Source organism: Poecilia reticulata, chromosome 2, assembly GCF_904066995.2.
Source record: "Poecilia reticulata chromosome 2, P_reticulata-male-v2, whole genome shotgun sequence".
Taxonomy (NCBI): Eukaryota; Metazoa; Chordata; class Actinopteri; order Cyprinodontiformes; family Poeciliidae; genus Poecilia; species Poecilia reticulata.
The window spans coordinates 35,369,855-35,396,535 of record NC_088831.1 but is presented as its reverse complement, the minus strand read 5'-3'; the positions used below and the strand labels follow the sequence as shown (position 1 = coordinate 35,396,535).

General features: G+C 38.4%; 1 protein-coding gene across 3 annotated transcripts in view; it reads left to right on the top strand.

Annotated features, from left to right (window-relative positions):
* The window catches only part of LOC103461410 (E3 ubiquitin-protein ligase SH3RF3), a 121,544-nt gene that overhangs the window by 55,358 nt on the left and 39,505 nt on the right, over positions 1-26,681 (top strand). For 2 of the 3 annotated variants that reach the window (XM_008403716.3, XM_008403713.3), the window contains exon 2: positions 26,403-26,678. The exons of the other annotated variant lie outside the window; for it this stretch is intronic. In XM_008403716.3, coding sequence (XP_008401938.2) covers positions 26,403-26,678 — 276 coding nt within the window. The remainder of the gene's footprint in view (positions 1-26,402; positions 26,679-26,681) is intronic. 3 annotated transcript variants of the gene reach the window in all.

The window sequence follows — 26,681 nt, the reverse complement described above, 5'->3', positions numbered from 1 at the left end:
TAAGGCAACAATAAGTTCATCAGCCTCTGCAATAACCAGATTTGTATTTGTTAGAACACCTTTGATATGTGATGCAATGGGAGATTTACAACATAACTGTGCAGTATACAAATACGCTACAACTGCATCACACTTGATGTGGACCAAAATCTCCAGTGAGGCGTTTCCAATAGCTTGTTGAATCCAATTCTTAAAAAAATACAAGCAGTTCTAAATTGCAAAGTGAGTCGAGGTGTATATGTTGAAGTGACATGTTGGCTTTTATTGCTTTAGCTTGGGCTAAAGAGTGTAAAAGTTGTGTACTAGTTATGTTTTGACATGATGTCAGTGTCTCATTTTCCAGTTTGGGCCGAAAGTTTCATTCTTTGTACCAGGGTTGCACAATATTATCAAAGACATGAAGTATTAGGTAATGTTGGTGAATTAATGTGACTTACAAGTTTAATTTCTCTAAAAAAAACCAAGAGCCAAGCCCACCACCATCTCAGCCTCTCCAACGATTCAACAAGCCAAGCGACTAAATCTTCATCAGTTCATACTGCATAGTGTAGCATACTGTAAATACCGTCATCAGATCTTTGCTACATTTGAAATCAGTGGCAGCTTGGCTTAGCTGGTGATCATATTATCTGTGTTACAGCACAGGAAACATACAAAGGCAATGTTAAAACAACATAGTTACACTTTATGTAGCATCAAAACAAGTCTGCATGTTTTTTTTTTGTTTGTTTTTTTAGTCATTGACTTGTGTTTGCTCCAGATGAACACAAAAACAAGGTAATCTTTAAATAAGTGTTATTTTAAAATTATTTTGCAATATGCCACTTTGCAAGCATATTTTGTGTCGTCTGCAGAACATGATTCTACACCTTTTTAAGGTTGGATCTAAATGTTGCTACTTTGTTTCCCAGAATATGTGTCTCTTAACTCTAGTGGAGAAACTTTTGGCTGGTGTCTCTTTTTGCTTGTTTGCTGGTAACAAGCTTGTGTCTGGTTCCACCCTGCTGAAGCGTAGTGGAGGCAACTAAATACTTTAAAACATTTACTCTTCTTTAGCAAAGGCTAACAAGTACAACTTGCTTGGTAACTGGTTAACCTGTAATGTGCTATATTGTTTCTTAGAGGCAGTGCTTGCATCTTTCACTCCTCCCATCTTCCCTATGTCAAAACATCAATCTTGACTGCAGTGTATATATACCCAGAAAGAGGAACGTTTAAGCCTGTAACAGTGTGTTGTTAAGGTCATGTTTTGAAAAGTCAGCTCAAGTAACGGTGGCATAAAGAGAAGGTGAGGACCAGCAATAGCAGCATTTGATAACTAAAAACATTATGTTGTGTGTGATATACTGTGGATTTGCAGATACAGTTGCAGATCAAAAACCCATGACGTCTAACGTTTGGCATGTGGAAGTCCTGCAGGAATAGGTTGCAAGGTGCTCCTCTATGGATGCGTCATTGAGGCAAAAAACAGTAACATCAGCTTTTGGATGTCTCCTCTGCATCTTCCAGTTGGCAGCTGCAACAAGAAAATGACAAAGATGATCCATCATAATCTCTGAAGCCAGCTGCTCCCTGCTGTGCAGTCTGTCTGCTGCTCCGCTTGAGATGGTGGCTGGTTGTTTTTGTTTTTAGCCACATTTGTCAAGGATCCAGGTTCTGAAATGTGTAATCCTATCCTTCTTTTGGTATATCCATGTTTTATATCAGGTTGAGTATTATGTGAGTGTATTTTTAAAGTGTAGATGATCTGGTATGCTGCATAAGCCTTGTGGCAACATCACAGGCTTTTATTAACTCTGTCCAAAATGCAGTGCATCCCCTGCAATTGTTCCTGCTAAGAAAATGTTTTCTGTGTTGAATATGCTGTGCAACCCTGTGTCACTGAGTTAAATTTACCAAAATCCGCCAGTTATTTAAATCTTCTCACACATTCATTCAGCCAAGAGAAGAGCCCTCAAGAGACCCAAAATATGTAAATGTTGCATTGTTATTCACACAGCTGACTGGGAACTGACATTTAACCAGCGCGTTTTCGGAGAAGAAATAGATAAATAACAGTTAGATACTGTAAACAAAATGCATACATCAAAGTTATTGTGTTTATAATGAGCCTCCCATGGGAAGTGTTAGAGATCTGGAAGCTACATAAAAATTGTGGCTCTCATGTGTGACATTAACTCTCTCCAAAGTGCAGTCCAGTGCCAGCAATCTGCGTCTGCTAATGTGAAATTTATAACTTGATGCAGTTGTATCACATTTTATGTATTGCTATTCTCACATCTGTCTACTTGTCATTGCAAAAGTGCAGCAACACACAGATTTTCTTCTTATTAATTATTTCTGTAAAATTACGACCACAATCTTGAATGTCTTTGTTGTGACAGACCAACACACTGTAGTGCAAAACTATGTAGTGGAAAGGAAATTATTGAGGATTTTCAGCTTTTTTACAGCAGAAATTCTGAAAAGGAGAAGTCAAAACTTTTTCTCTTTGCTGCAATTACAGATTCAAATCTTTTATCTGAATATGATCCATTGACACAGTCAAAGATTAACATTTTGCAAAGAGCTCAAGCTCAGTCAGTTTGGAGGAAGAGAATCTATTTACGGAAGAGAATCTATTTACAGAGATTTTTTTAGTATTGCCACAGATTCACATTTGGATTAAAGTCGCAGCTCTGGCTTGGGTTGCTGGCTTGCACAAAGGTAAACCTGTCACCAGTCTCAAGTCTTTTACAGCCTCTGAGATGGTTTTCTTTGAGGTCTGCCCTGTAGCTCTATTCGTCTTCTAATTAACTCTGACTAGCTTCCCTGTCTCCACTGAATGCAAGCATCATTACAGCATGATGCTTGCATGTAGGCCTAAAGGTTATGTTTTAGTCATTTCTGCCCTGAGTGCCTCCTTCCAAGTTTTCTGTGTCTATAACGGCTCTGCAACCTGCTGATCCAGAGCCGCAAGCAGCTCTTTCATCCATCCAAAATGGCTCTTAATAACGTTAGCCAAAAAAGAACAAGGTCATGTTTTATATATAGATAAGAAATTCAAGTTTTTAACAGTTCTTGTTTTTTTTCCCTGCAATATTTCCACACAGAATGACATCAACAGGAATATATGTGCTCTGTTTATTTTATGATTTTCCATCCTACAGAAAAAAAAACTATCCAGTGTTTATTATTATAAATCCTAAAAATAGAAATAAAATGGTGGGTCTTTAAGAATTGCAATACATTTTCTAAAGTACATGTTTATCTAAATGTGTTATTAAATTCAAAAATACTTGATCCTAAAGTGGAAATGCTGCTGTAAACAATCCTTTTTTTCTTTTTTTGGTTGGCCTCAGAGCAAAATGGGTTTATGAAAAAAACTACGGACAGCAGTTGTGATGGCTCCATTCAGAGCAAGTCGTTTTGCACAATAACAAAAAGTTGTCAAGACGTCAAATTCTCCCACCTGAGCAATGTATGACTGTAGCTCCTCCAGAGTTACTATGGATGTCTTGGCTTTTTCTCTGGTTAATACTGTTATAGCATTACATAGATGAATTCTTTAAAGGTTCTAATTGTAATGTTGTTAGTTATGCAGCTGCAGATGTCATGAAAAACAAAATATTTGTCTCGTGTAAACGGCAAAATATGTTGCAGATCACAAATCCTTAGTTCAGATCCTTTAAACATGAAATAAATTTGAATGTGTTTGATTTATGCAGATGTACAGAAACACACCAGCTCTGTGGGGACGTGTTACAGAGGAATGAGAAATGCTTGCATCACATTTTGTTTTTCTTTTCTCTTCCTTCTAATCTAGTTCTGTTCCTACTTCAGAATATTAATCCCAACAGCTCATTAATATCCACGACTCAAATTAATATCTTTTTTAAAGAGCTTTTTATGTCTTTACATTAATTTGTTTATGAGAATATCTTTATTTGCTTTATATTTCACCTTGTCTGATTCAAAATGTATTTTAGGCAGAACACTCACATTTATTGTTGTGGGGTTTCCTTTATAAGACACTCTTGGTACTTGTATGCACAACATTACATTTGAAGTCAATAAATGTGATCTTTATTCACTGTCAAGTTTCCTTGTGTTTACTGACCTTTTGTTATAATATTTGCATAAATCAAGTCAATGAAATCGTTTGAAGGACGAGAGCATTCTATTGTTGAAGCAAATCAATTGACTCCCTGTTGATTTCATACAAAGCTGAATTAATTTGATCATTTAAATAATACCAAGTGTAAGCAGGGTGAACACAGCTCAGCTTCTTTTGTGTAGCAGATTTGATACTCGCAGTACAACCCCAAAGTGCTCACCTAAAACAGCAACGCTCAAAAAAGAAGTACTGGAATGTAGTAAGGTGTAAACTGACCAAGGCATATCAACTGAAAGCTATGTTCTGTTTTCAATTTGTGTACCTTTGTCTGGCCTATTGATTCTAATTTCAGATTATTCCTATTTTGCTCCCAAGAATTGATCTCACCCATGTGTTTTGGTTGTATTTTTCCCAGAATGCCCTTTGCTTAAGGTATTCTTCTGAGACCACGGTTTGCTTTTTTTGATCCACATCAGAGTTCGATTGTGCATTCACACTTTTTAGGCAAGCAAACGGGAACTTGATTAAAGTTAACTAAACAGGGCGGGAGTGAATGTCGTCTTAGTTTACATAAACTATATAGCAACCATAATTTTGCTCATAGAACTTTGGGCTTCTAATGTGTAGCATTTAAAATTATTTAATTCTTTTGCTCATAGTCCAGAAAAAATTTTTACCATTATTTTATTAATTACATTTGACTGTTTTGTTTTTAATTATTATTATAGAAACAGAACAAAATTCAGTTATTAGATTTGTTTTCAAGTAATGAAAAGCACACCCATTGATCCACATGTTGCGCTGCTGTGAATACACTTGTATCTGTTTTTGTCCGACGGGGACCTGGCTGAATGAGGCAGTTGGTCCCATGTTGGACCAGTTACCTCTTTGCATCTTATGGCTACAGAAGACACTCTGAGAGACTTGACAGATGGGCCTCTCAGCAGTTGGTGATGGAGGGACACTTGCATTTATATTATATCCCTAAGGGCAGCTCTCACACAGAGAACACTCTCCCACCCCTACGGTGCAGTAATTACTGTTCGTTGATTTATGTAATGGATAGAAGAAGTGTGTTTGTGTGTGTGAGAGCTTTGACTAATGATAATGCTGTGGAGGGGGAAAAAAAATCTTCTCACACCTAAGAGGTGTAAGGCCTCAGATCCATGAATTATGCCATGGCTTTTATCATCACACTGTTCTGGTTTTTCCACGCATGAAATGAGTGACAACTTAGAATTTTTTTTTTCTATTATAATTGTGTGAATGTTGCAGGAAGGTTACATTCTTCTCTCACAACAAGCTTCAGGAGTGATTTCAAGATTTGCTTTCTCTACCCAGCTCTTAATATTATGTTATGTTTTTGCAGTACCTCTTTGTTCACAATTTTAGTTTTTCTAAATTTCCATGCTGTAAATTGAAGAATAAATTACCATAAAGTTTTGGGCATTTAAAAATGATCACAATGCTGTTTTTATGCTCAGTATTCAGATAATTACCTCTTTTTGATGACAGAAGTCAAGATGCTTGTTTAAATGTTTTATGTTCTCTGTTGAGCAGTAAAGGCTGAGTTAAAAATGCTTCCTAGACTTCGAAAATGATTAAACCTATTTATACAATGCACTTTATGTGCCAGATGACTTTTATAGCACTGCAGAGACACTAAGAAATACACCAGAATGGTTCAGCTCTAACAGTCAGACAGCATGTAGCACAAATGAGTTAGAGAAGAGGTGGAAAAGATCTTCACATAAGAAAAAAGAAAGGATTGTTGATCTTTAAAGGTTACAGTACAAAGCACAGCAACAGCACTGTGAAAGCTCAAAAACATACTGTAATTTGAACGTTCAATAGTTTCTACATGGTTCTGTAAAAACTGACTTACTTATGTCTTGCAAAACATAAAACTGCCATAAAATTCTTGTCAAAAACCAATGTTGATTTTAGTGAAAAGAATAAAGTTTCAGTAAATGCACTGCAATATAAATGAAAACGGTTATAAATGCTTTACATTACAGAAATTCAAGGTTTTACTTTCTTTGCTAAGCTGCCATAATTACTTCACCTTATGGCCACAGAAGCCACATGGGCCTTACGAGCAAGCAGAGTCAATTTACAGTAACATACTGAAAAATACAAAAACATCTTGACAACTGCAGTAAGTCCGTCAGATTCAGGATGTCACTGGACAATATTTAACGGTTACAGACGTGTTTGCCGTTGAGCTAAAATTGTTGTCTGTGGTTTGTTACCTTTTAGAGGTACCCGGGTAAATGATCTTAAACTTAAAAGAATGACCATGTTTTTGAAATGTAATAATAAACAAGCTAACAGTGTCAGACTATTTTTAGGTAAGATACTGAATCCTAAACTGACTCATATGGTAATCAGACTTCCAATCTGATTACAGTAGATTAAACATACAGCACATAATTCATATAGAGTATTACAGAGTCAGTTTCTTCAATATTTATGAATCAAATACACATTTTATTTGCAGACGCTACAGCAAGTTAATAGGTGTTAAACTTGTGCTTCCAGACAGTTTGCTTATTAAATGTGACAACTAGAAGTTTTTGCAATCTTTAAGACACACACTGAGTAAGAATAACAATGATATTACCGCATGCTAGACAGCCAAAACATTCTTTAAACTCAGGTTGGATTTTTCTGGTTTCAAAATCTGGAACTAATACATGTAGCGTAACTCTTCTGCTGCTTCAGGCTCTGAGAGGAAAAACCCAGCAGCCTTCCTGTAGTTTTAGATGATCCCCTCAGCCGAGAGAGAACACTGCAACCTCCTTTCTCCCAGCGCCAAGCAGCCAACAGAGAAGTTCCCTGATGAGACCCTCGAGGAGCCTCTACCACCCCACTTTGTTAGCTAGGGGAGCAGAAATAAAGACAGAACAAAGAGACATAAAGGTAACAGAAGGAGGAGGGAAAAGAATGATGAAAAGACAAAATGGAGGCTAAAGGTATAAATGCACAGAAAACTGTGCACATGTGCAAGCATAAAACCTAAAATCTGTTGTAAATATTTAGGTTTAATGGTTTTGTTTTTCATACATTTCATACACACATGTTTTTCATCTTCTGTGTAATTATAGACATTTGGAAGGCGTGTTTCTAAAGGTATCCTGCTGTTTTGGATTCTCGTGTTCTGTGGACTGGAGTCCATATTTTTTTTATATAGAGGTGCACTGATTAGAAGTTTATATCCCAAAGCAGTTACCTGGCAATACAGATTTTAGCTGTTTCTTAAATCTCATTAGGACTAAGAGGATGCCGTAAAATAGGGGTTTACTATTATCTTAAAACAATTTAAATGCTTTGGAGGTAAAAATTTACAATCAATTTTAGAATTTTGAATTAAGTAAGCAGCGTTAGAATTGCTGACACCACAAAACCAGGGCTAATCTCCCTTAATTCCCTCTTCTGAGATTTCCAAAAGACAACAAAATTCCCATAAACACCAGAGGTTGTCATTTACTCCCCTGGCACCATTTCGAGTTAATAAGAAAAGAAATGCTGTGATCAGCCCACCACCTCGTACCAATAGCTACGACAAAACATTGGATGGTTTCATCCCCAGCACAAATCAAACCCTCCACTCACATGCCGTGTGGTTTTTGCCTTTGAAATCTTTGAAATCATACATTCTCTCCATGTGAACAAACTATTATTACCCAGCCAGGCACATTTTAAAGGGATTGAAAGCTTGGTTTACAGATAACACTTTACATGTAGTACAGGTTTACAGAACAAACTTTTATTAATTTCTGCTGTTTATCATATTAATACACTTTCCTCAGTAACAGGCAGGGTGGTTTTTAGAGCTGTAACATGTTCTCTAGGGTCTTGCCTTTGTTTTGATACCAAAACAATTAAAATAAACTCTGTAGTTCTTGAGATACATTCAATTCATTTTGGGCATGTTATTTTCAGCCATATTGCTCAAAAGGAGGCCTGGAGTCGAAGAGGTTAACGTCTCTGTCGCTAGAGGACCAGCGCTTGCCGCAACAAGATGAATTAAAAACACATGCTATACATTTATCAATATAGGTATATTGCATATCCACGTAAAGGGAATAAGCTCTTCTAAATGATAGAACCAATATTTTCTACCTCGACAACACCCAGCTTGAACACTAAGCAGATTGATAAAAAAAAAGAAACGCAATTAGAGGCTAACGAGGCACACCCGGTAAAAGCAACGATGAAAAAGGAAGGAGGCTCAATGCCCTCAAACAATCCATCAGAGTAAAGCCGAAGCTCTGTCGTTTCCAACAATACCAGAATCACCAAGCTACGTGCAAAACTCACTGAAGCAGCAGCTAACGAAGAAAAAAAGAAATAGCTCAAGCAGAAATCCAGTCCTACCTTTGCTGTTTCGTGGTCATAATCCATATTAGAGTAAATATTTCCACTTTGTCCGATGATCCGTGTTCCCTGCGTCCTTTTCGCATTGTTCTAGGCTCGGTCCAGAGCCTTTTCTGTCTCCTTGCTACCATAAACAAAATCTAGAGGCCAACTGCTTCAATGTACGTCATATACATTTTCCGCGCTGTCATTTTTGAATTCTTTTATGTTTCGTATTGAAGTCAACGGCCTCGGATTCTATTGGCTCTAACGGTTCGAACGACATGTCAATCATCAAAATTGGCCAATGGGTTCCCGAGAAACTGCCCCGCGTACTTTTGAATTTCTGAATGCAGAACTGGTTGATTTTACGCACAGAGCGCAGAGTGCAGACAGATTCCAGGAGGGTTTTTTCGCGGTGTTTTTGACTTTTTTGTCATCACAAAGTCCATAAAGGATTATTTTTTTCAGACGATTTTGTGGCATTTTCTCTCAATTTTTTTTTACATCTGAGAGAATAATGGCCAACAAAATGAAGAAGGCTTTCACAGCTGAGGAGGTGCTGGATATATTGACCACTGATAGCGGTGCTGATCTTTTTCCTATCGACTCTTCCTCTGATGAGGAAGATTTAATTCATCAAGATGGAAATACAAGTGATCCAGATTATGAAATTCCAACATCAGCGAGGTTTGTAATTAATTTTGCTATATCCATGTTTATTTTTGTGCAGTTCATAGTATATGTGGTATGCCTATCAAACTCTTTTTGTGGGGTAAAACTGGGAGATTACAACATGATATAAGTAAATTATAATTTATCAAATTTTACTATTACAACTGAAAATGAATACTACTTCAAATGAGAAACCAAAATCACATGATAAAAAAAATGTGTTAGAATTTTTATGAGCAAACATATTTTTATATCACATAAATTTCTTAATTATTTATGTTTTTATTTGTGTTAATTTGTTAATCTGGGACCCAAAGGCAAATTTTGTGCCACAAACGAGCAAATGTATGACAAAAAAAAAAAAAATCTTTGAATCCCTGAATTTTTATTTCTTTTCCACGTGATTTTATAGTGATGATGGTGAGGAGGAGGATGACAATCAACTGCCATCTGGACAAGCATCCTCCAGTACATCCCGAGTAGGGCCATGTTTTTTCGCTTCCCCTGCAGAGCCACATCCAGACCTTTATCAGGTTGGAGATGCACAGAAAAAAAAAAAAAAAGCCCCCCACAAATCTGTGCATCCAAAGCGGGGATGGGGTGATTCTCTATCAGAGGAAAAATGGCACAGTAGAGAAGATGAAGACCAAAAGCCACAACCATTCAGGTTTGTGCCAGCCAGGATGCCCGGGCCCACTTTTGATACCACATTTTCTTGGTCTCCACTGAGCCTCTTCCAGCTTTTTTTTAGTCCTTCTGTAGTCCGTGCAGTTATTGACAACACCAATGCCAATGCTGCGAGAAGACTAAGGGCTGGAAAAAAGTTCATCTGGAAGGAGCTGACAGTGAAAGATTTTTACATTTTTATGGCCATCGTCATTTTCACCAGTCTTGTGAGTTTGCATCGTACATCAGACTACTGGAGAAAGTCGTGGCCATATAACTTCTCCTTCCCTGGAGATAAGATGACAAGATGTCGTTTTGAAGCCATCTTGTGGTCTCTTCATCTTAGTAACCCTCAGGAAGATGAGGAGAATGAAAAAAAGAAGAACACGGCAGAGTATGACAGGCTTTTCAAGGTCAAGCCGTTATACACAGATATTGTGACCGCCTGCCAGACCTACTTCCAGCCACAACAGAAAATCTCCATTGACGAACGGATGGTTGCGTCCAAAGCCCGCAACAGCATGAAACAGTACCAGAAGGACAAGCCAACAAAGTGGGGCTTCAAGCTTTTTGTTTTGGCAGATTCCACCACTGGCTACACCTGGAATTTTTTTATTTATACTGGTAAAAATGTTTCCACCACAGGGCAGGGCCTGAGCTACACTTCAGTGATGGACCTCCTTCCGTTCTCTTTGCTTGGAAGAGGGTATACGCTGTATGTAGACAATTTCTACACCAGCCCCACACTTTTTACAGATCTGAGTGTAAAATACATCGGCTGTTGTGGGACAATAAGAAAAAACCGTGTTGGTTTTCCTCAAACAACCACTAACGACCTGCCCAAAAAGGCTGAGAGGGGAGATCTACGGTGGCTGAGGAGAGGTAATCTACTTCTGGTATTCTAAACCAATAACTACTCACTTGAACCTACAAAGTAGGTACATTCCCTATTAAAAATATAACTTTTTTTACACATTTTTGGTCTCCTTTTTGCGTTTACTTTGCATAATGTCTGGTTTTTTGTGCATGCTTGTCACTACTCTTCCCAAACACAGGTGTCGTAGATCTAATGTACCTAAATGCACCCTGCGTAGGCACAGATGGAGCAGCGCCTGCTCACAGCACTTCACAGCTCTAGAACATCTCTTTCTTGTGACAACATGAAAGCCCTTGTACACAAAGAGATATCTCTACAGAAATGTTTTGTTTTCTTTTTTTGTTTTTGGAAGAACTTGAAGTGTCTCTATAAGGCCCTCAAATTAAACAGTGTGAACTTTTTGGACAGGTTGGCACTTATCAACCGAGAATGGCTCCAGACATCAAAATGTTTTTGACAGCCTTAAATGCAAAGCAAAACAGCTGAAGTTGGGAACTAATGTGCAGAGGGATAGGTTCTTGGACATGCAGAGCTAATTCTTTAGATTTTTGTGGTGCAGTGTGTGCAGTTCTCATGCGACAGACACATTATAGTCGGTGTTGGTAACATCAAAAACATTATAAATCTGTGTTTTCTCTTTTTTTTTTTGACTATTTCTTCTCATTGCGTCAACACAGATCTTATTCAGGCATTGAATCCTCAGGTTGTTCTCTTCAGTGCAGCATCAAGGGAGTATCAACCTGTATATGGCTATGAAATGAGGAAGCGTCTACGTGTGTGTGTGGGTGTGGGTGTGCGTGCGTGTGTGTGTGTACATTGTGTGTTGTATTTATTTTCTCTAAGAGAAGATCAATTGTTTTTCTTGTCCTTTTTGTTGCACTCTGTTGTTTGTATACCCGAACCTTGTTTAAGATAACCCACCTTTCTGCACTAGTTGCCTTTAAGAACATGTTGGGTATATAGAGTGTGTGCTGAGCCATGTGTTTGTGGCGGTGAGTGAGGTGTACTGTGATGAGATTCTTTATGTCACTGTTTCTTTAGCTTTTATCTCAGCTTAGAACAACAAACAGCCTCTTCTATTCCGGAGAATAGTGGTAGAAAGTTTGTGTGACTACATCCCCTTTTGATGGAAAATTCTAAATACCAACTAGTGAACTCATGTTGTTAATGAATTTATTGCTTTTCTCATGATTCCCCTTCTTTGTGTGTCACATATGTTGAGCAGAGACAACAGCAGGCTTGCCGCACAAACTCAACATGTTTTTTTTTAGAGAATAGCGCCGTGATTTTGCACAGATGTACACAAAAGCAAGCTTATAATTTCAAAGCTGTCTGTTTCAGGAAGGCCATTTTAATGCTTACCAGTTGTTCTATTAGCCAGAAAACAAACAACATTTGTGCAATGGCTGCTGTCACTGTATTCTAGCCTCCACAGAGCTAGATCTCACATAGATGAGATACAGACAGTTAGGCAGCCAATTCTAGCTAAGCATGGTTGGGATCTTTGTGTCTGTTGTGATTAATTACAACAGACACAAATTAGTTCCCTCAGTTGTGTTTATAAGGTTGCTTACATCATACATGGGATCTGCCTATTGAACAGATTCTGAAACATAAACTCAATTTCTATCAAAATATTCTTCTTGCACTTAAAATAAAAAAAATATCACTTTTTTCAGAATCTTCCATTTTTTTAATGTCTGTAATAACATTTTTAGTATTTCTTAGCAATGCCCTAATCATACTCTTCTTGCCTTATACCAGGCTCAGATTTGTCTTTAAATTTTGACCCACTAAACATGATCTTTAGCAGTTATTTTTGTTAAGATGACAGTGCAGTAAATATAGAAATGCGCTGCAGGTTCTTTGCTAAATATGGTAGTTCTGAATAATTTAAATTACAGTAACTTCTCCATTAATGCATTAAAGCTTGTCTGTATTAAATAATTTTCTGTTTTTATTTTTATATAGTGAGTACAACAGACCGATTTTGTACCTTAAAGAGAGAAGGATAGAACAACTTCTGATTACAAGATGATATTCTACCCACTGAACCACAGTTAGTTACTTGAAAGACAACTGTTGAAAATATTCCTTGAAATTATTTTATAGTCTGGGGAATTAAGAGGACCAGGCCATCACAAAGCAACACAGACACAGAGGACAAACAATCGTATTCATTTTTATGATTATTGATGTGTTTTTACCCAAGGTTGTCATGCCTAAATAGTACCAGACTTGTTGAGCTATTTGTAAAAATACTTTTTAATGTTTTTTTTTTTCTGTAACTGATACTCAGCACTTTGTGTTTAGTTTCTTTTGTATATAAATTGGACATGCAGATGCAGCAGAGTTAATTTAATTAATTTATTTTGGATTTTTTTCATAGTTGATCAACCTTCTCAAAACACCTTTTTGTTGAATTGTCTAGTATCGCCTTTGCACTACAGCAAAGGGATATTTCTGTTTATTACTGTTTTATTTTTGGTTCCTAACTATTGTACTGGGAGGATGGTTATTGGTGTTGCGCTAGGCACGATTCTGTGACGTAACTGTAGCAGTCCGGCAGAAGCTGCCCACCGGCGCTGCTGGTAAGGCTTATGCTAATGCTATTTCTCTCTCTCTCTGTAATGTTTATAACGTTAAAAATAGTTCTCACAGTTTTTGTGCTCCATAAAAGTATAATGTTAGTTGTTTTTAAGTGTTTTAAAGACTTTGGGTTTGGTTAGAATTAAACTGTTACTCTTATAAAATTTGTCTGAAACTTTCCCTCCAAAATGTGTTTTTTGGGCCGCAGGGATGCTATGCCCGCTGGTTGAGTGTGTCCCACACTGTGTCTTATAGGTATGTGCTGAATACACACAGTTACATGTTGTGGTTCTATATCTTTTTATTTAAGGAGTGTGTTTTAGAATAGGTTCTTTATGCAGTATTTTACATAAAGCAGGAACTTTGAGTTTTCTATTATATTTTTGGTTTTTATTAACATTATTTTGCATTATGCATTAATATATTTTCTTGATGCTGATTTGTACACAATTTTATTGTTCTTTATTCCATTTGTTGTCAATATACACAGGAGAAGCTGCCTAGCTGTGCTTCTGGGATCTGCCTGTGTGTATGCTGTGCCCGCTGGTTGAGTGTGTCCCACATTGTGTCTTATAGGAATAAACTGGTGCATTCCATTGTGACTTTATTGAGCCATTAGACAACTGTTACACAGACAATGACTTTAGTGTTCATTGGATAAGTAGAATTTCAACTCAAATTCACTTTGTCTCCATTTTTTTCATTTATAATGTGAGATATCTGTTAGGGGAGAGGGGGGTTGGGGGTTGGGGGGAGAGAATGGAGCGGTGTCTGTCAGTCCAGGACATGTGATAAGTGACACACCGCAGACCTCATTTTGATGAAACTCCAGAGAGTCATGCTTCACCCAGCTTTGGCATTTTCAAAATTACTATGTTTGGCCCAAGGTGGGAGCAGCAATTACCTGGCAAACATTTTAATAACCAGTCATATCTCACTCGCTACTGAGGGGAATATCCAACTATCCATGCTCTACAAATTAGTCTCCAGGGCCAACACTTTAAAACACATTGCATTTGCCACTGTTTTCCGTTCCCCCAAACCTGTTTGCTGCCAGGCTTTTTGTTGTTTTTTGGTCTAATTTACAGATGAAGGGGTTATCTGTATGTAAACTGTATGTTCTCAGTTTCACAGTGATGCAAAGACCCAAAATCTCATATCTAATAAACCACATTACAGCCTTTGTGACAGGTAATTACCACTCATGATGTTAAACCAATGGCACTAATTACAGACATCAAAGCTTTTAATTATCTGCAGAGCTATCAAAATGGGCCCAGCGCTGCTTTAAGCAACACTTTTATGTCAAAGGCACACCTGTCACCTGGCGCTCTTAATTAATAACTATGTCAGACAGAAGCACTAAAAAGCAACAACCCCTTTCAGGTTGAAAACTAGTCACAATACGCTACCTCAACATTGAAAACAGGAATATTTTCCAACTTTTTAGTTTCAATTATATTCATTTCAATCACTCAAACAAAAAAAAGTGAAAGCATCAATGATGAGGGCTAGGCTGTCAAACAACGATGTTGCTAGCTTTGGAACAGAGAACTTGGCTATCAATGCAGAAAACAATCGGTAATCAAGAGAAAAGTAGTGAAGGCAAAGTCTGCATCTAGAATTGGAATTCATAGAGTTAAAAGTTATAGAACATTATCTAGTGCGGGGAGGGAAGTGTGGGAAGAAGTTGTCAGGGAGCAATAGATTGAATTTCTAACAAATTGATGCCCAAATGAGGGATATAAAAGTTTTCTGCTATGACTCCTGTCTGTCTGTTATTCATCACAGTGATTAATGACTAGACACTGTAATTCAGTGGTCCCCAACCTTTTTATTACCGCGGACCAGTCAAGACTTGGAAAATTTTGCTGCGGCCCAGAGGGGAATGGGGGGGCGGGGCGGCAGTGTTGGTGTTCCCGCTAAATCCTGAATATACCCAATTTGGGTTGTCATGGAGTTTTTAACGCAACCTGTGGGGTTTTTCCTGTCTGGGAACTAGAATACAACCTGCTGAATGTGAGATAGCCAATCAGAAAGCGCGGTGACGTAAGAACAGAGGGGAATCCCAAACAGCTGACATATCGCGCAACTGAGTCCGATGGATATCGGAGATGATATGTGGAAATGTTTATTATCAAATCTAAAGGTCATTATTATGTTTATTCAGTTAAAAATGTTGACTATAAAAAAACATATTCACCTCCAAATAATAGTGCAGCAAATAGAGCGGCTGCTCCCGTCGTCTTTTATCCACCGCCTTTTCTTTTTGTTACGTCTTTTATCTCTTAAAATGAGTCCACAAACTATCACTATTGCTTCTACATCGCCATCCGTGTTTGGTTATTCTAAATTCCCTCTATGTTGGGGGTTTTACTGGATTATCCTCTGGAATCGGGATGTTCGTGACTGGAATCGGTTCGTGTTGCTCCTGCCTTGGACACACGAACCGATCGAACCTGTTGTACTTTTATCAGCTCTGTGGTCACAAAGATTTGGAGAATCGGCCGAAAATTCTTAAATCTTTCCGTCTAAACCAGACTTAAGACTCACAAGCTCTACTCATCTGTTCTCGACCATTGCCCAAACGCCGACTCTGGTCGCGACCAGAGTAACATGGTAACATATACCCCTTCAAAATAAGATACAGATGTGCCACAAAAACGAACATTTTACTTTTATGAAAATTTTAACTCACAATAATGACAAACGGGAGCCCTGAGCTTGTTTCTCTGCAACAAGACGGTCCCATCTGGGAGTGATGGGAGACAACAGGCACGTGCAGGGGGGGGGGGGCTGGGGATGCTTGAGCACCTGCCCTTTTTGCTCCTTGCCCCCAAGTGCCCTTTTGGTCAATTTTTATTTTTTTGTATTATTATTTTCTAAGCCCTCTTCTGACACATAACATGTACTAAAATTATTATTTATTTGTTTATTTATTTATTTATTTATTTATTTATTTATTTATTTATTTATTTATTTTTGTACAACATAATAAGCCCTCCGGTCACCTTGTTACCTTTGACCTTTTGCCCGTGACGCATGACGCAGTTGCCTCTTGCGCAGTGCGATAAGGCGGCTAACTGGAGCTCAACGTAGCGAACGTTCCAGATTACAGAACAGTTTTTGGTGAATAAAAAAATAAATAAATAAACGTTTTTGGTGAATAAAGTGGAGTAGACTTGCTACTTGTCAGATGACAGAAAACGTTGAAGTATCGTTTCTGCTTCAGCTCGGAGTCGTGGTTTAAGCAGAGAGGTAATGAAATACAACAGACACTGACAGGCCTCTGCGTCTGCCTTTCTCTGAAGAACTACTGAGCGGGAGGAGACAGCCAGGTGAGGAGAAACTGTTCTTATCTATCGATTCACTATTTTTATCATACAGACATTAGGCTGTTGTTGTGCTATTAGCTGCTAGCTAACGACTTTGCTAGCAAAGCTAGATAACTAAAAGCTCCTTCCCTGTATCGTTAATGATATCAGTCATTCTTCAGTATCACTTATGCAATACGAGGCACATTGCCCGTCCAAAACCGATCATCTCCATAATGAATATATGTCCGATCTTCTAATTTCCTTTGCTGCATAATGTACATTACATTTATTCTGACGTTAGGTAAACGTATCTTAAAGGAGAATAACACTTAAATATAAGTCCAACAAGGATATTCATTTAGTATTAAAAATAACTCGCGTGAATTACCATGATAGATATAATGAATGTAATAAAAGTTTGTCATTAATGAAGGGGAAAAAACTCAACCCAGACTTTAAGTTGTGTTGAGTTGAGTTGTATAATATTTGTGGAGCTCCCTACAAATGATTTACTCCTAATTGTTACTGGGGAAATATGTCATTTATTGTAAGACAATTTAAAGATAAATTTAAGGTTCGCAGAGTATGCAGTTAAATTTTTTTTCCCAATTATTCAATGGGGGAAAAAACTAACCTCAGTTAAGTAAAATAAAATTGTAATCAAAACTTTTGGAATTGTAATGATTCCTTTTTTAAAAAACAAATCGTTTTGTTTAAAAAATCTTTTTTAAATTAAATAACTAATTTTTGTCTTGTGAACAAGAATAATAAGAAAAAATTTCTGACATGCACAAATAAGTTTGTTTTACAAAAAAAATTTACTTCATGAGACAAATGTGTGATTTAAACAGTGGTGGGAAGTAACGAAGTACAAGTACTTCGTTACTGTACTTAAGTACAGTTTTCGTGTATCTGTACTTTACTTAAGTAGATTTAATAATGGGGACTTTCTACTTTTACTCCACTACATTTTACAGTAAGTATCTGTACTTTCTACTTCACTACATTTCTACAAAACTGTCGCGTTACTCGTTACATCCAAGTCGCGTTGCTCTTTTTTTCCGTTAAAATGTGAAGTTCAGGGATTTAAGGTGGCGCCGTAAAATCCGAGCAATATCGTGACTTAGTGTCTGTTGTCACCAGTGGTGGAGAAAGTACTCAAAAAATGTACTTAAGTAAAAGTACAAATACACAGACAAAAATGTACTCAAGTAAAAGTCAAAGTACCACATTAACATTTTACTTAAGTAAAAGTAAAAAAGTACTGGTTTTTAAAAATACTTAAGTATTAAAAGTAAAAGTACTTGCTGAATGCATTGCCTAATCACTAATATTATTAAGTGTACTGATATGCCACAGATAAAGCATGTTTTTATTGCGTTTACTCTGTAACATAGTTTAGACTTAGATATATGATTCTATGCATCATAATTTCAGGGATGGAAACATCTCGTCTCCTGTCCTAACATAGCATGAACTTCACTTTTTTTGCCACACATTTATTTTGAAAGAAATTCAACTGGCAGAGGAGGACATGGAACCAAGGAGCCACATAGCAGAGCTGTAGTCTAGACCACCAAACCCAAGACCAAATCAAAACCAGCACCCCATGCTACATGACAATAAAATTTTGTGCACCTATCAAAACTGCTTCTCAAATTGATCTGAAAGATTTACTTTCCCACCTAGATATTAAATACTTAGAGCTGAAATAAATTTAACCAGTATCAATTCAAACTCTTCTTCATTCTGTTTTGCTTTCATCTCTGTGCCACAATACACAGGTCTCCTGCCATCCCTAAGAAAATAACGCCCTTTGCGGTTGCCCATATTGCCAATGTCAGAAATAATAATTGTCTGCACCATTAAACATAGCAATTAACAACGCTCAACTATGAACACTGTCCAAGGCCCAATAAGCAAGAAGTAACCAAGCAGGAGGAGCACCGTGACTGTTCTCATCCTCCCTCCTGCTGCAACGTCTGCCACCATGACAGGTGATGAAAACAAAGAGCAATGAGCATGCTCTGTGTTCCTACGTTCTTGTTTTATTTATTCACCAATTAAATATAAATATATTTTAATGAAATAAAATAGCTACTGCAGTGTACACAGAGCATTACAAGAACAAAGAATGGCTCTCACTGAGGCTTCAGTACTATAGGACTTAGTCAAGATCCGTCCAGAAGAATCGGATCGTCCATGAATGTCATATTACCATATTGCACTTTGGTCACAGCGTTGTCCCATATCTGCGACATGTCAGTCATCGCAGATGCAACATGTGTCTCAGTCAATACAGCTAGCTTTGCTAGCATCACGTCCACGGAGCTTACCTTTCTTAAAGCTTTCCTTCCAAGTGACGTTAAAAATTGGACAAAGTCCCACCATCTGTGAAAGCGAAGCGCTGCTGATTTTACATGTCGCCATATCTTATGATTTATGCAGCGCTTCTGTACTATTATATTACTGGCGCTCAGAGGAAACCACTGCGCATGTCTGGAGCTCCGCGTGCGAGTAAAGGGGGAGCCGATGGGTGACAACAGACACTAAGTCACGTTATTGCTTGGATTTTACGGCGCCACCTTAAGTCCCTGAACTTCACATTTTAACGGGGAAAAAAAACACAATGTGACTTGGATGTAACGAGTAACGCGACAGTTTTGTAGAAATGTAGTGAAGTAGAAAGTACAGATATTTACTGTAAAATGTAGTGGAGTAAAAGTAGAAAGTACCCATTATTAAATCTATTTAAGTAAAGTACAGATACACGAAAATTGTACTTAAGTACAGTAACGACGTACTTGTACTTCGTTACTTCCCACCACTGGTTGTCACCCATCGGCTCCCCCTTTACTCGCACGCGGAGCTCCAGACATGCACAGTAGTTTCCTCTGAGCGGGAGGAGATGTCTGTCTAATCGTCAGTAATATAATAGCGCTGCATAAATCATAGATATGGCGACATGTACAATCAGCAGCGCTTCGCTTTCACAGACGGTGGGGACTTCGTCCAACTTTTAGCGTCACTTCGAAGGAAAGCTTAAAGAAAGGTAAGCGCTGTGGACGTGATGCTAACAAAGCTAGCTGTACAGAGACACATGTTGCATCTACGATGAAAAAAAGTTGTCACTCATGCGCTGAATTATTGTGTGTTGACTGAGGTGTCGCATATATGGGACAACACTGTGACCAAAGTCTGCAATATAGTGATATGACATTCAGGAACGATCCGATTCTTCTGGACGGATCTTTACTAAGTCCTAAGGACTGAAGCTTCACTTAGAGCACTTAGAGCCGTTCTTTGTTCTTGTGTACACTGCAGTAGACATATATAATATATATATATATATATATATATATATATATATATATATATATATATATATATATATATATACACAAATTTATTTAATCGCTGAATAAGTAAAAGTTGAACGTATGAACACAGAGCATGCTCATTGCTCATTGATTGATTTCGTCTCCTGTCATGGTGGCAAACATCGCAGTGGGAGGGAGGGTGAGAACAGTCACGGTGCTCATTCTGCTTTAGTTACTTGTTGCGCCGTTGGACAGTGTTCATAGTTGAACGATATTTACCGTTAATTGCAATGTTTCAGTTGTGGTTTCTGACATGTGCAATATGGGCAACCTCCCAGGGCGTTATTTTTCTAGGGATGGCAGGAGACCTATGCGGATTGTAGCACAGCGATGAAAGCAAAACAGAATGAAGTGAGTTTTAATTGATACTGGTTAAATATATTTCAGCTCTAAGTATTTAATATCTAGGTGTTTTTATGGGAATGTGGATCTTTCAGATCAATCTGAGAACCAATTTTGATAGGTAAACTTAATTTTATTGTGTCATTTAGCACGGGGCACTGGTCTTGGTCTCGGGTTCGGTGGTCTTGACTACAACTCTGCTACATGGCTCCTTGGTTGCCTCCCCTCACCTTCTTTAAATCCCCTTTCAGTTGGATTTCTTTCTAAATAAATATCACTAATGAAGTTCATGCTATGTCAGGACAGGAGACAAGATGTTTCCATCCCTGAAATTATGATCCATAGAATCACATATCTAAGTCTAAACTGTTACAGAGAGTAAACACAATAAGAACAAGTTTAATCTGTGGTAGTGTTAATTAAAATGGCACATTTCTGATGTATTAAAATTAAATACGATAGGCACACTTAATGATATTAGCGATTAGGTAATGCATTCAACAAGTACTTTTACTTTTAATACTTAAGTATTTTTAAAAGCCAGTACTTTTTTACTTTTACTTAAGTAAAATGTTATTGTGGTACTTTCACTTTTACTTGAGTACATTTTTGACTGTGTATTTGTACTTTTACTTAAGTACATTTTTTGAGTACTTTCTCCACCACTGGATTTAAATGTTTAAAAAAGTTTTTTTAAGCAAAACTCAGTAGGCTTTTCTCATGGTGACATGCATTAACAAGTCAATGTTTGCTTTTGTTTTTGTTTTGTTTTTTCGTTTTTCTGCAGTTCCACCTTAAAGTTTGATGCAGCTCTGCTTTCCTGAATCGACCGTCTTCATCTCCACTGCAGCAAACAGGCAGCTCTTTTTATATAGATTACAGTCCACTAAAAGGTTGCATTGTGCCCTTGTTTATATTTTTAATAGTGTAATTCTGTAAAGCCAAAATATGTCTGGTCCAGCACTGATTTACATATCTTGCTAAATTGCGGGTTTGAATATTGCAATACTTTCCTATAACAAAATAGACCTGCAGAAAGAAATTACTAATAAAATATCTTACATATGCATAGTTGTATGCTCTGTATAGAGATTTCCCTTAGCTTTGATTGTATATCTCACAATTTTGTAATTTATCATTGTTTATTGAACTCTGAAAGCTGAGAGGCTTTGTTAATATTCTGTCCTAGAATGCGGTTAGATGTGCCCTTTTATTTTGAGCACCTGCCCCTTTAGTGGTCTCTGCATGGCCCTCTTATTACTTATAGTCTACTTTACTTCACTCTTACTTATATTTTATTTTTGATTCCACAGTCATATTTTGTTTTTCATAGTGTCAGGACTGGAATTCAGAAATGGAATTTACTGTATAAAAAACAATCGTAAATATTTTTATCTGAAAAATGTTATTTTTTGAATGTGAGGTAAAACATTCATTCATCCACATTCATCCAGTTTTCCCTTAATTCCCCCGTGGGGTGTCCCCACAGGGGGTAACGTTTCGGCCGAAACGTTACTCCGAATCGTTCGCCAGTTGAACATCTCGGGAGCGAGCGGGTATACACCCCTGGACAGGTCGCCAGCGTGTCACAGGGGGAACATATAGAGACAGACAGGACAAACAACCAGGCACACACACTCACACCTGAGAATTTAGAGGGAACCCAATTAACCTGATAGTCATGTTTTTGGACTGTGGGAGGAAGCTGGAGAACCCACGCATGCACGGGGAGAACATGCAAACTCCATGCAGAGAGACCGGTACTGGGAATCGAACCCACAACCTTCTGACTGCAAGGCAACAGCTCTACTAACGACCAATTAATTCTTTTAAGTCTTAGAATAATTACGTCATGAGGGAACACGTGACGCAGCTCGGACCCTGTGACGTGTTTGACCCATTCCATTCTGTTCTAAGTGACAACACCGCCCTCTGCTGGTCTTATTTTGTTCCTCCTACTCATGGACTTTAACTGGCGACATTCTGTAAAGTCCTCTCCGCTGTTCTGATTTGCTTGGTGACTTTTTATTGCCCCTTTTCCACCGGCTCTACTTCAACTAATCGGCTCGGCTCTATTTCGGAGTGACCGTGTTTCCACCGGCCTAACTTGGCTCTGTAGCAGGGTGCCGCCTCCTGGTGGCGGACGGTGTAGCGCCACGTGCTGTGCTTCGTTACATGCGGCCCAGAGGTCGCGTTAGCGGAATATTTCCCGTTTTGACCGTTTTTGGTTTTTTTTTAAACGACAGAAACATTTAAAGCCCGTCGGTCATTTGACAGCTTATAATTAGCACCCTCTTTACACACTTTACACAAAGAGTTAATCGCAGAGCCAATTAAAATCAATCAATAAAAGAATCCTTTCTGAATATCATCTCATGGATACTGAACTAAATGCGTCTTTCTGACCGGGAGCTGGCGGCGTGTTGAAGAGTTATGGACCGGACGCTTTGGAGCGTCTGGTTAGGAAGCCCATTCAACAACTTTGGTAGAAATAGCGCGTTTAATTTCAGTCTCCATTACATACAGAACAGAGAAAACTAAAGAGAATGCAATGTTGAATCCATTTATAGTCTAAACAGAGGAGCCGGCAGTTTATCTTGAGGAAATAAATGAAGGTGCGCAAGTTAATTAGATCGTAACATGCACAGTGCGCTGCGGTTGCACAACCAAAGCGGACGCGGCTTTGCCGCTGCAAAGAATTAAACTTAACTCACCCAGTGGCTTTAATTAATGGAGCTGAAGTGAGCGGCGCTCAGAAGCGCGGTAGACATAACATCTGTCTGTTTCGGGGAGTGAAACCAGCAAAAACAATAATAATAATTTTTAAAAAATCCTCGCACGCCCGGGCCGCACAGGGTAAAAAATAAAGTTCAATGGATCGGTTTGGATCAGGCAGATCCAACTGCCCGATGAACCAGCGCAGATTTCTCTGAAGATACAACCAGGAGGAATTTGTAAATCTGCGATCAGACCACAGCAGGTGAAGTGTTGGTAATTTAAGTGGAGTTGTAATTTCATTTATTATAAGTTATTGGGGCCATAGTCAGTGGTTTTTGTGACTACGGAGAAAAAAGTTAGATGCATTTATCTGCTTTATGTGTGATGGGATCTGGATACACGATTCAACTGGGTGAATATTAACTAAACCCAGGCACATGCAGAGGGGGGAGCTGGGGGTGTTTGAGCACCTGCCCTTTTTGCTCTTTGCCCCCAAGTGCCCTTTTGGTCAAATTTTTATTATTTTTTTTGGTATTATTATTATTATTATTATTATTCATTGTATATGTCACATTTTTGTAATTTATCATTGTTTATTAAACTCTGAAAGCTGAGAGGCTTTGTTAATATTCTGTCCTAGAATGCGGTTAGATGTGCCCTTTTTTGTTGAGCACCTGCCCCCTTAGTGGTCTCTGCATGGCCCTGGGAGACAACAACACCCGAAGTGTTGCTTATATCCACAGCCTGCTTGGTCTCTCCCTGGTGAAACAGCTTAAAGCTCCTGTCTCTTCTCTGGGCCTTTTCCCCTTTGCAAAGAAACTTTACAAAGACATCTGATCTGTTTCTTACTCATTTTGCTGCTTGTGGGCTCAGTGTTGGCGCGCAAGTAACCGAGAGAATCCGGTTAAAGGATTTTCAAAATAAAAGATCCTCCAGACTCAAATAATACATAAAACGTAAATATTTCACTATTTCTTGCGCGGCCCGGTACCAATTGGTCCCCGGACCGGTACCGGTCCATGGACAGAGGATTGGGGACCACTGCTGTAATTCATAAAACTATTAATTTGAAACTGTTACATTCATGTTTTGTTTTTTTTCTGTTCTGGTTCCAGATCATCACTGTTAGTCTGATTTGTATAGGTGTCAGAACTCCTATTTTTTCAGACAACGGTCACCAGAAATACCATGCAGTGACTTGCAGACTTGCAGGTTTTACTTTTCTCCACATGCATTTTCTATGTATCCCTGGTTATAGGGAATACTTTTGGAGAATATATTTAGTTTGGCTTCATCTTTGTTTGATAAAATATGGTGTGATAAATCTGTGGTGCTATTTGCAACCTTCTCACAGTCTTAAGAGATGGGGTCATTTAAACCCCACAATTTTTTATTTTTTTTACTCTCTGCTTGGTGTGGTGGGGTCGCACTGACCCGGTGTGCGCTTTTACTAGAGTTTTGTGTGTGCGTGTGTGGATGTGTGTGTGTGCGTGTGTGTGTGTGTGCTATTGGAAACTGATCGTCTGACGGGACAGCCCCCCTCCTCACTTCCCTGCTGTCCAACTGAAATTTGCAGCACTCCTCTTGAGCGCTATAACCATCCCGTCCCATTACTGTACTTACGTAATAGAAATTAAATAATGATAGCTGAAGTGGTTGAACTTTCATCTCCTCAGGAGATAGCGTAGTATGCTGTACTTATCAATACATAGAAATTATAAAAACAGATTTACAGAAAAGGCAACAATATAAGAAAGCTTGTCAGTCATGTGGAAATGTATCAAAATCTTGTCTCTCGTACCTCTCTATTTCTTTAAACTACCTACATTTACTTTTTTTCATAACATGTTTTGTTTTAAAGGGTTCCTTAATGTCAATGCTACACATGTAGTCGTTGAAAGAATGGTTTAAACTTTTTCCTGTGAGGGCCACATAACTTTTCCCTTCTCTGGTGGGGGGCCGGACTCAGTTTGTAACAGAAAATGTGTTACACGTTTATCACCTGCGCTGCCAGAAATTGTTGACGAGGGGGGCACGTGTTTCTCGATTGATTTTTACCCAGAAAGCACATGGGTAAAAACCGTTAGTGAAACGGTCACTGGGACTGACTAGTATATATTCCATTGAGGGAAAGTAACTTTAACATATGAATTCCTCATATGTTAACATAAAGGCAAGTTTTGAAGTATAAGTTGCTACTTACAGGCATTGCTTCGAAGAATTCGACCTGGAATGCGGCGTTCATAACAAACGTGTGTTCATCTGCTCTACTGCTAGCAAACAACCGTACTGATTAAATAACATAAAAGTCAAGCAGTTCCCTAAAAGTCCAACAGATGACAACAATGCGCCATGTAAAACAAAACACCCACAGTTTACAGGACACACTTCCTGCTACAGAGCCCCCTGGTGGTTGAAGAAAAATCCACATACAAACCGGATATAAAAAAAAATCTGAATTTTGTATTGTTCAGATTGACCAAATGTGGAGGCAGGCCGGATGCGGGCCGTAGTTTGGGGACCACTGGTTTAAATAGTCAGATGGTATCTGTAGTCAGATGTTCTATTCGTCTGTGCTCGGACAAAAGGAAAATGAGTCGCTTCTGCAAATAATTTTTATGAATAAACACAAGGAATGAGCAGCGAGAGCTTTGTGATTAGCTTTTTAAGGTGGTCCACAAACAATATCAGGTATTTTGCATTCATAGGCAACACATAACAAGTTGAGACTTTTGAAAAGCACATATTTTGTAACCAGATAAATATTAAGTTCACAACACCAGCAGTCACCTTGGTAATCTGGCTGGTCACTCCCCACTCGGGCGAACTGTAGTAGCTGTGAAATCAATGTGGACTGCCTTCTTCTCTCCTCTTGGCTTAAAGATTCAAGTTGTAAGATAATCCAGGGACAGAAGGGATTTCCAGCAGAGAAATCCGACCTGTTCACCTGCTTACCTCCATGTAGCTCATTTACATTTCCTGCTTAGCTGATCTTTGTAGCAAATGTTCTCTCTGTTTGATGATGGTGTTAGAAAAGACAGGATGTTCTCATCCTTGCATGAAAGCTCTTCTGTTTTAGAATGCAGGAGTTAAATGGCTGTTTTGTTTATCTGTCATAATGTACAGATTCATAGGTTTTCTGATACTAAAATATGTTGTTTTTTTTCCTTTAAGTGATTTGTCTAAAACAATCAACTTCTCACTCTAACCTGAAAAGTTTGGATTTCAATCTGTCTCCAGGCCACTACAAAACACTTTTAACACTATGAACATGTTGACCATCAATACAATAAAGTAGTAAAAGCACATTTACTGTCTGGTTTTGATGTGTGTTCAAGAGGTTGTTTGAATGAAAGGTGTGTTTATGTGTTTATATTTCACAGAATATCCCAGCACTGCCTTGCGGTAAAGCACTCTATTCATATGAAGGCAAGGAACCAGGCGACTTACAGTTTTCCAAGGGTGATATTATCATCCTGCGGCGCAAGGTGGATGACAACTGGTACCACGGGGAGCTTAATGGTTGCCATGGCTTCTTGCCAGCTAGCTACATCCAGCTGCTGCGTCCCCTGAGTCAAACCCCACCTCAAGGCAAAGCTTTGTATGACTTTGAGGTCAAAGACAAAGACCAGGATAAAGACTGCCTGGCCTTCAGCAAGGTA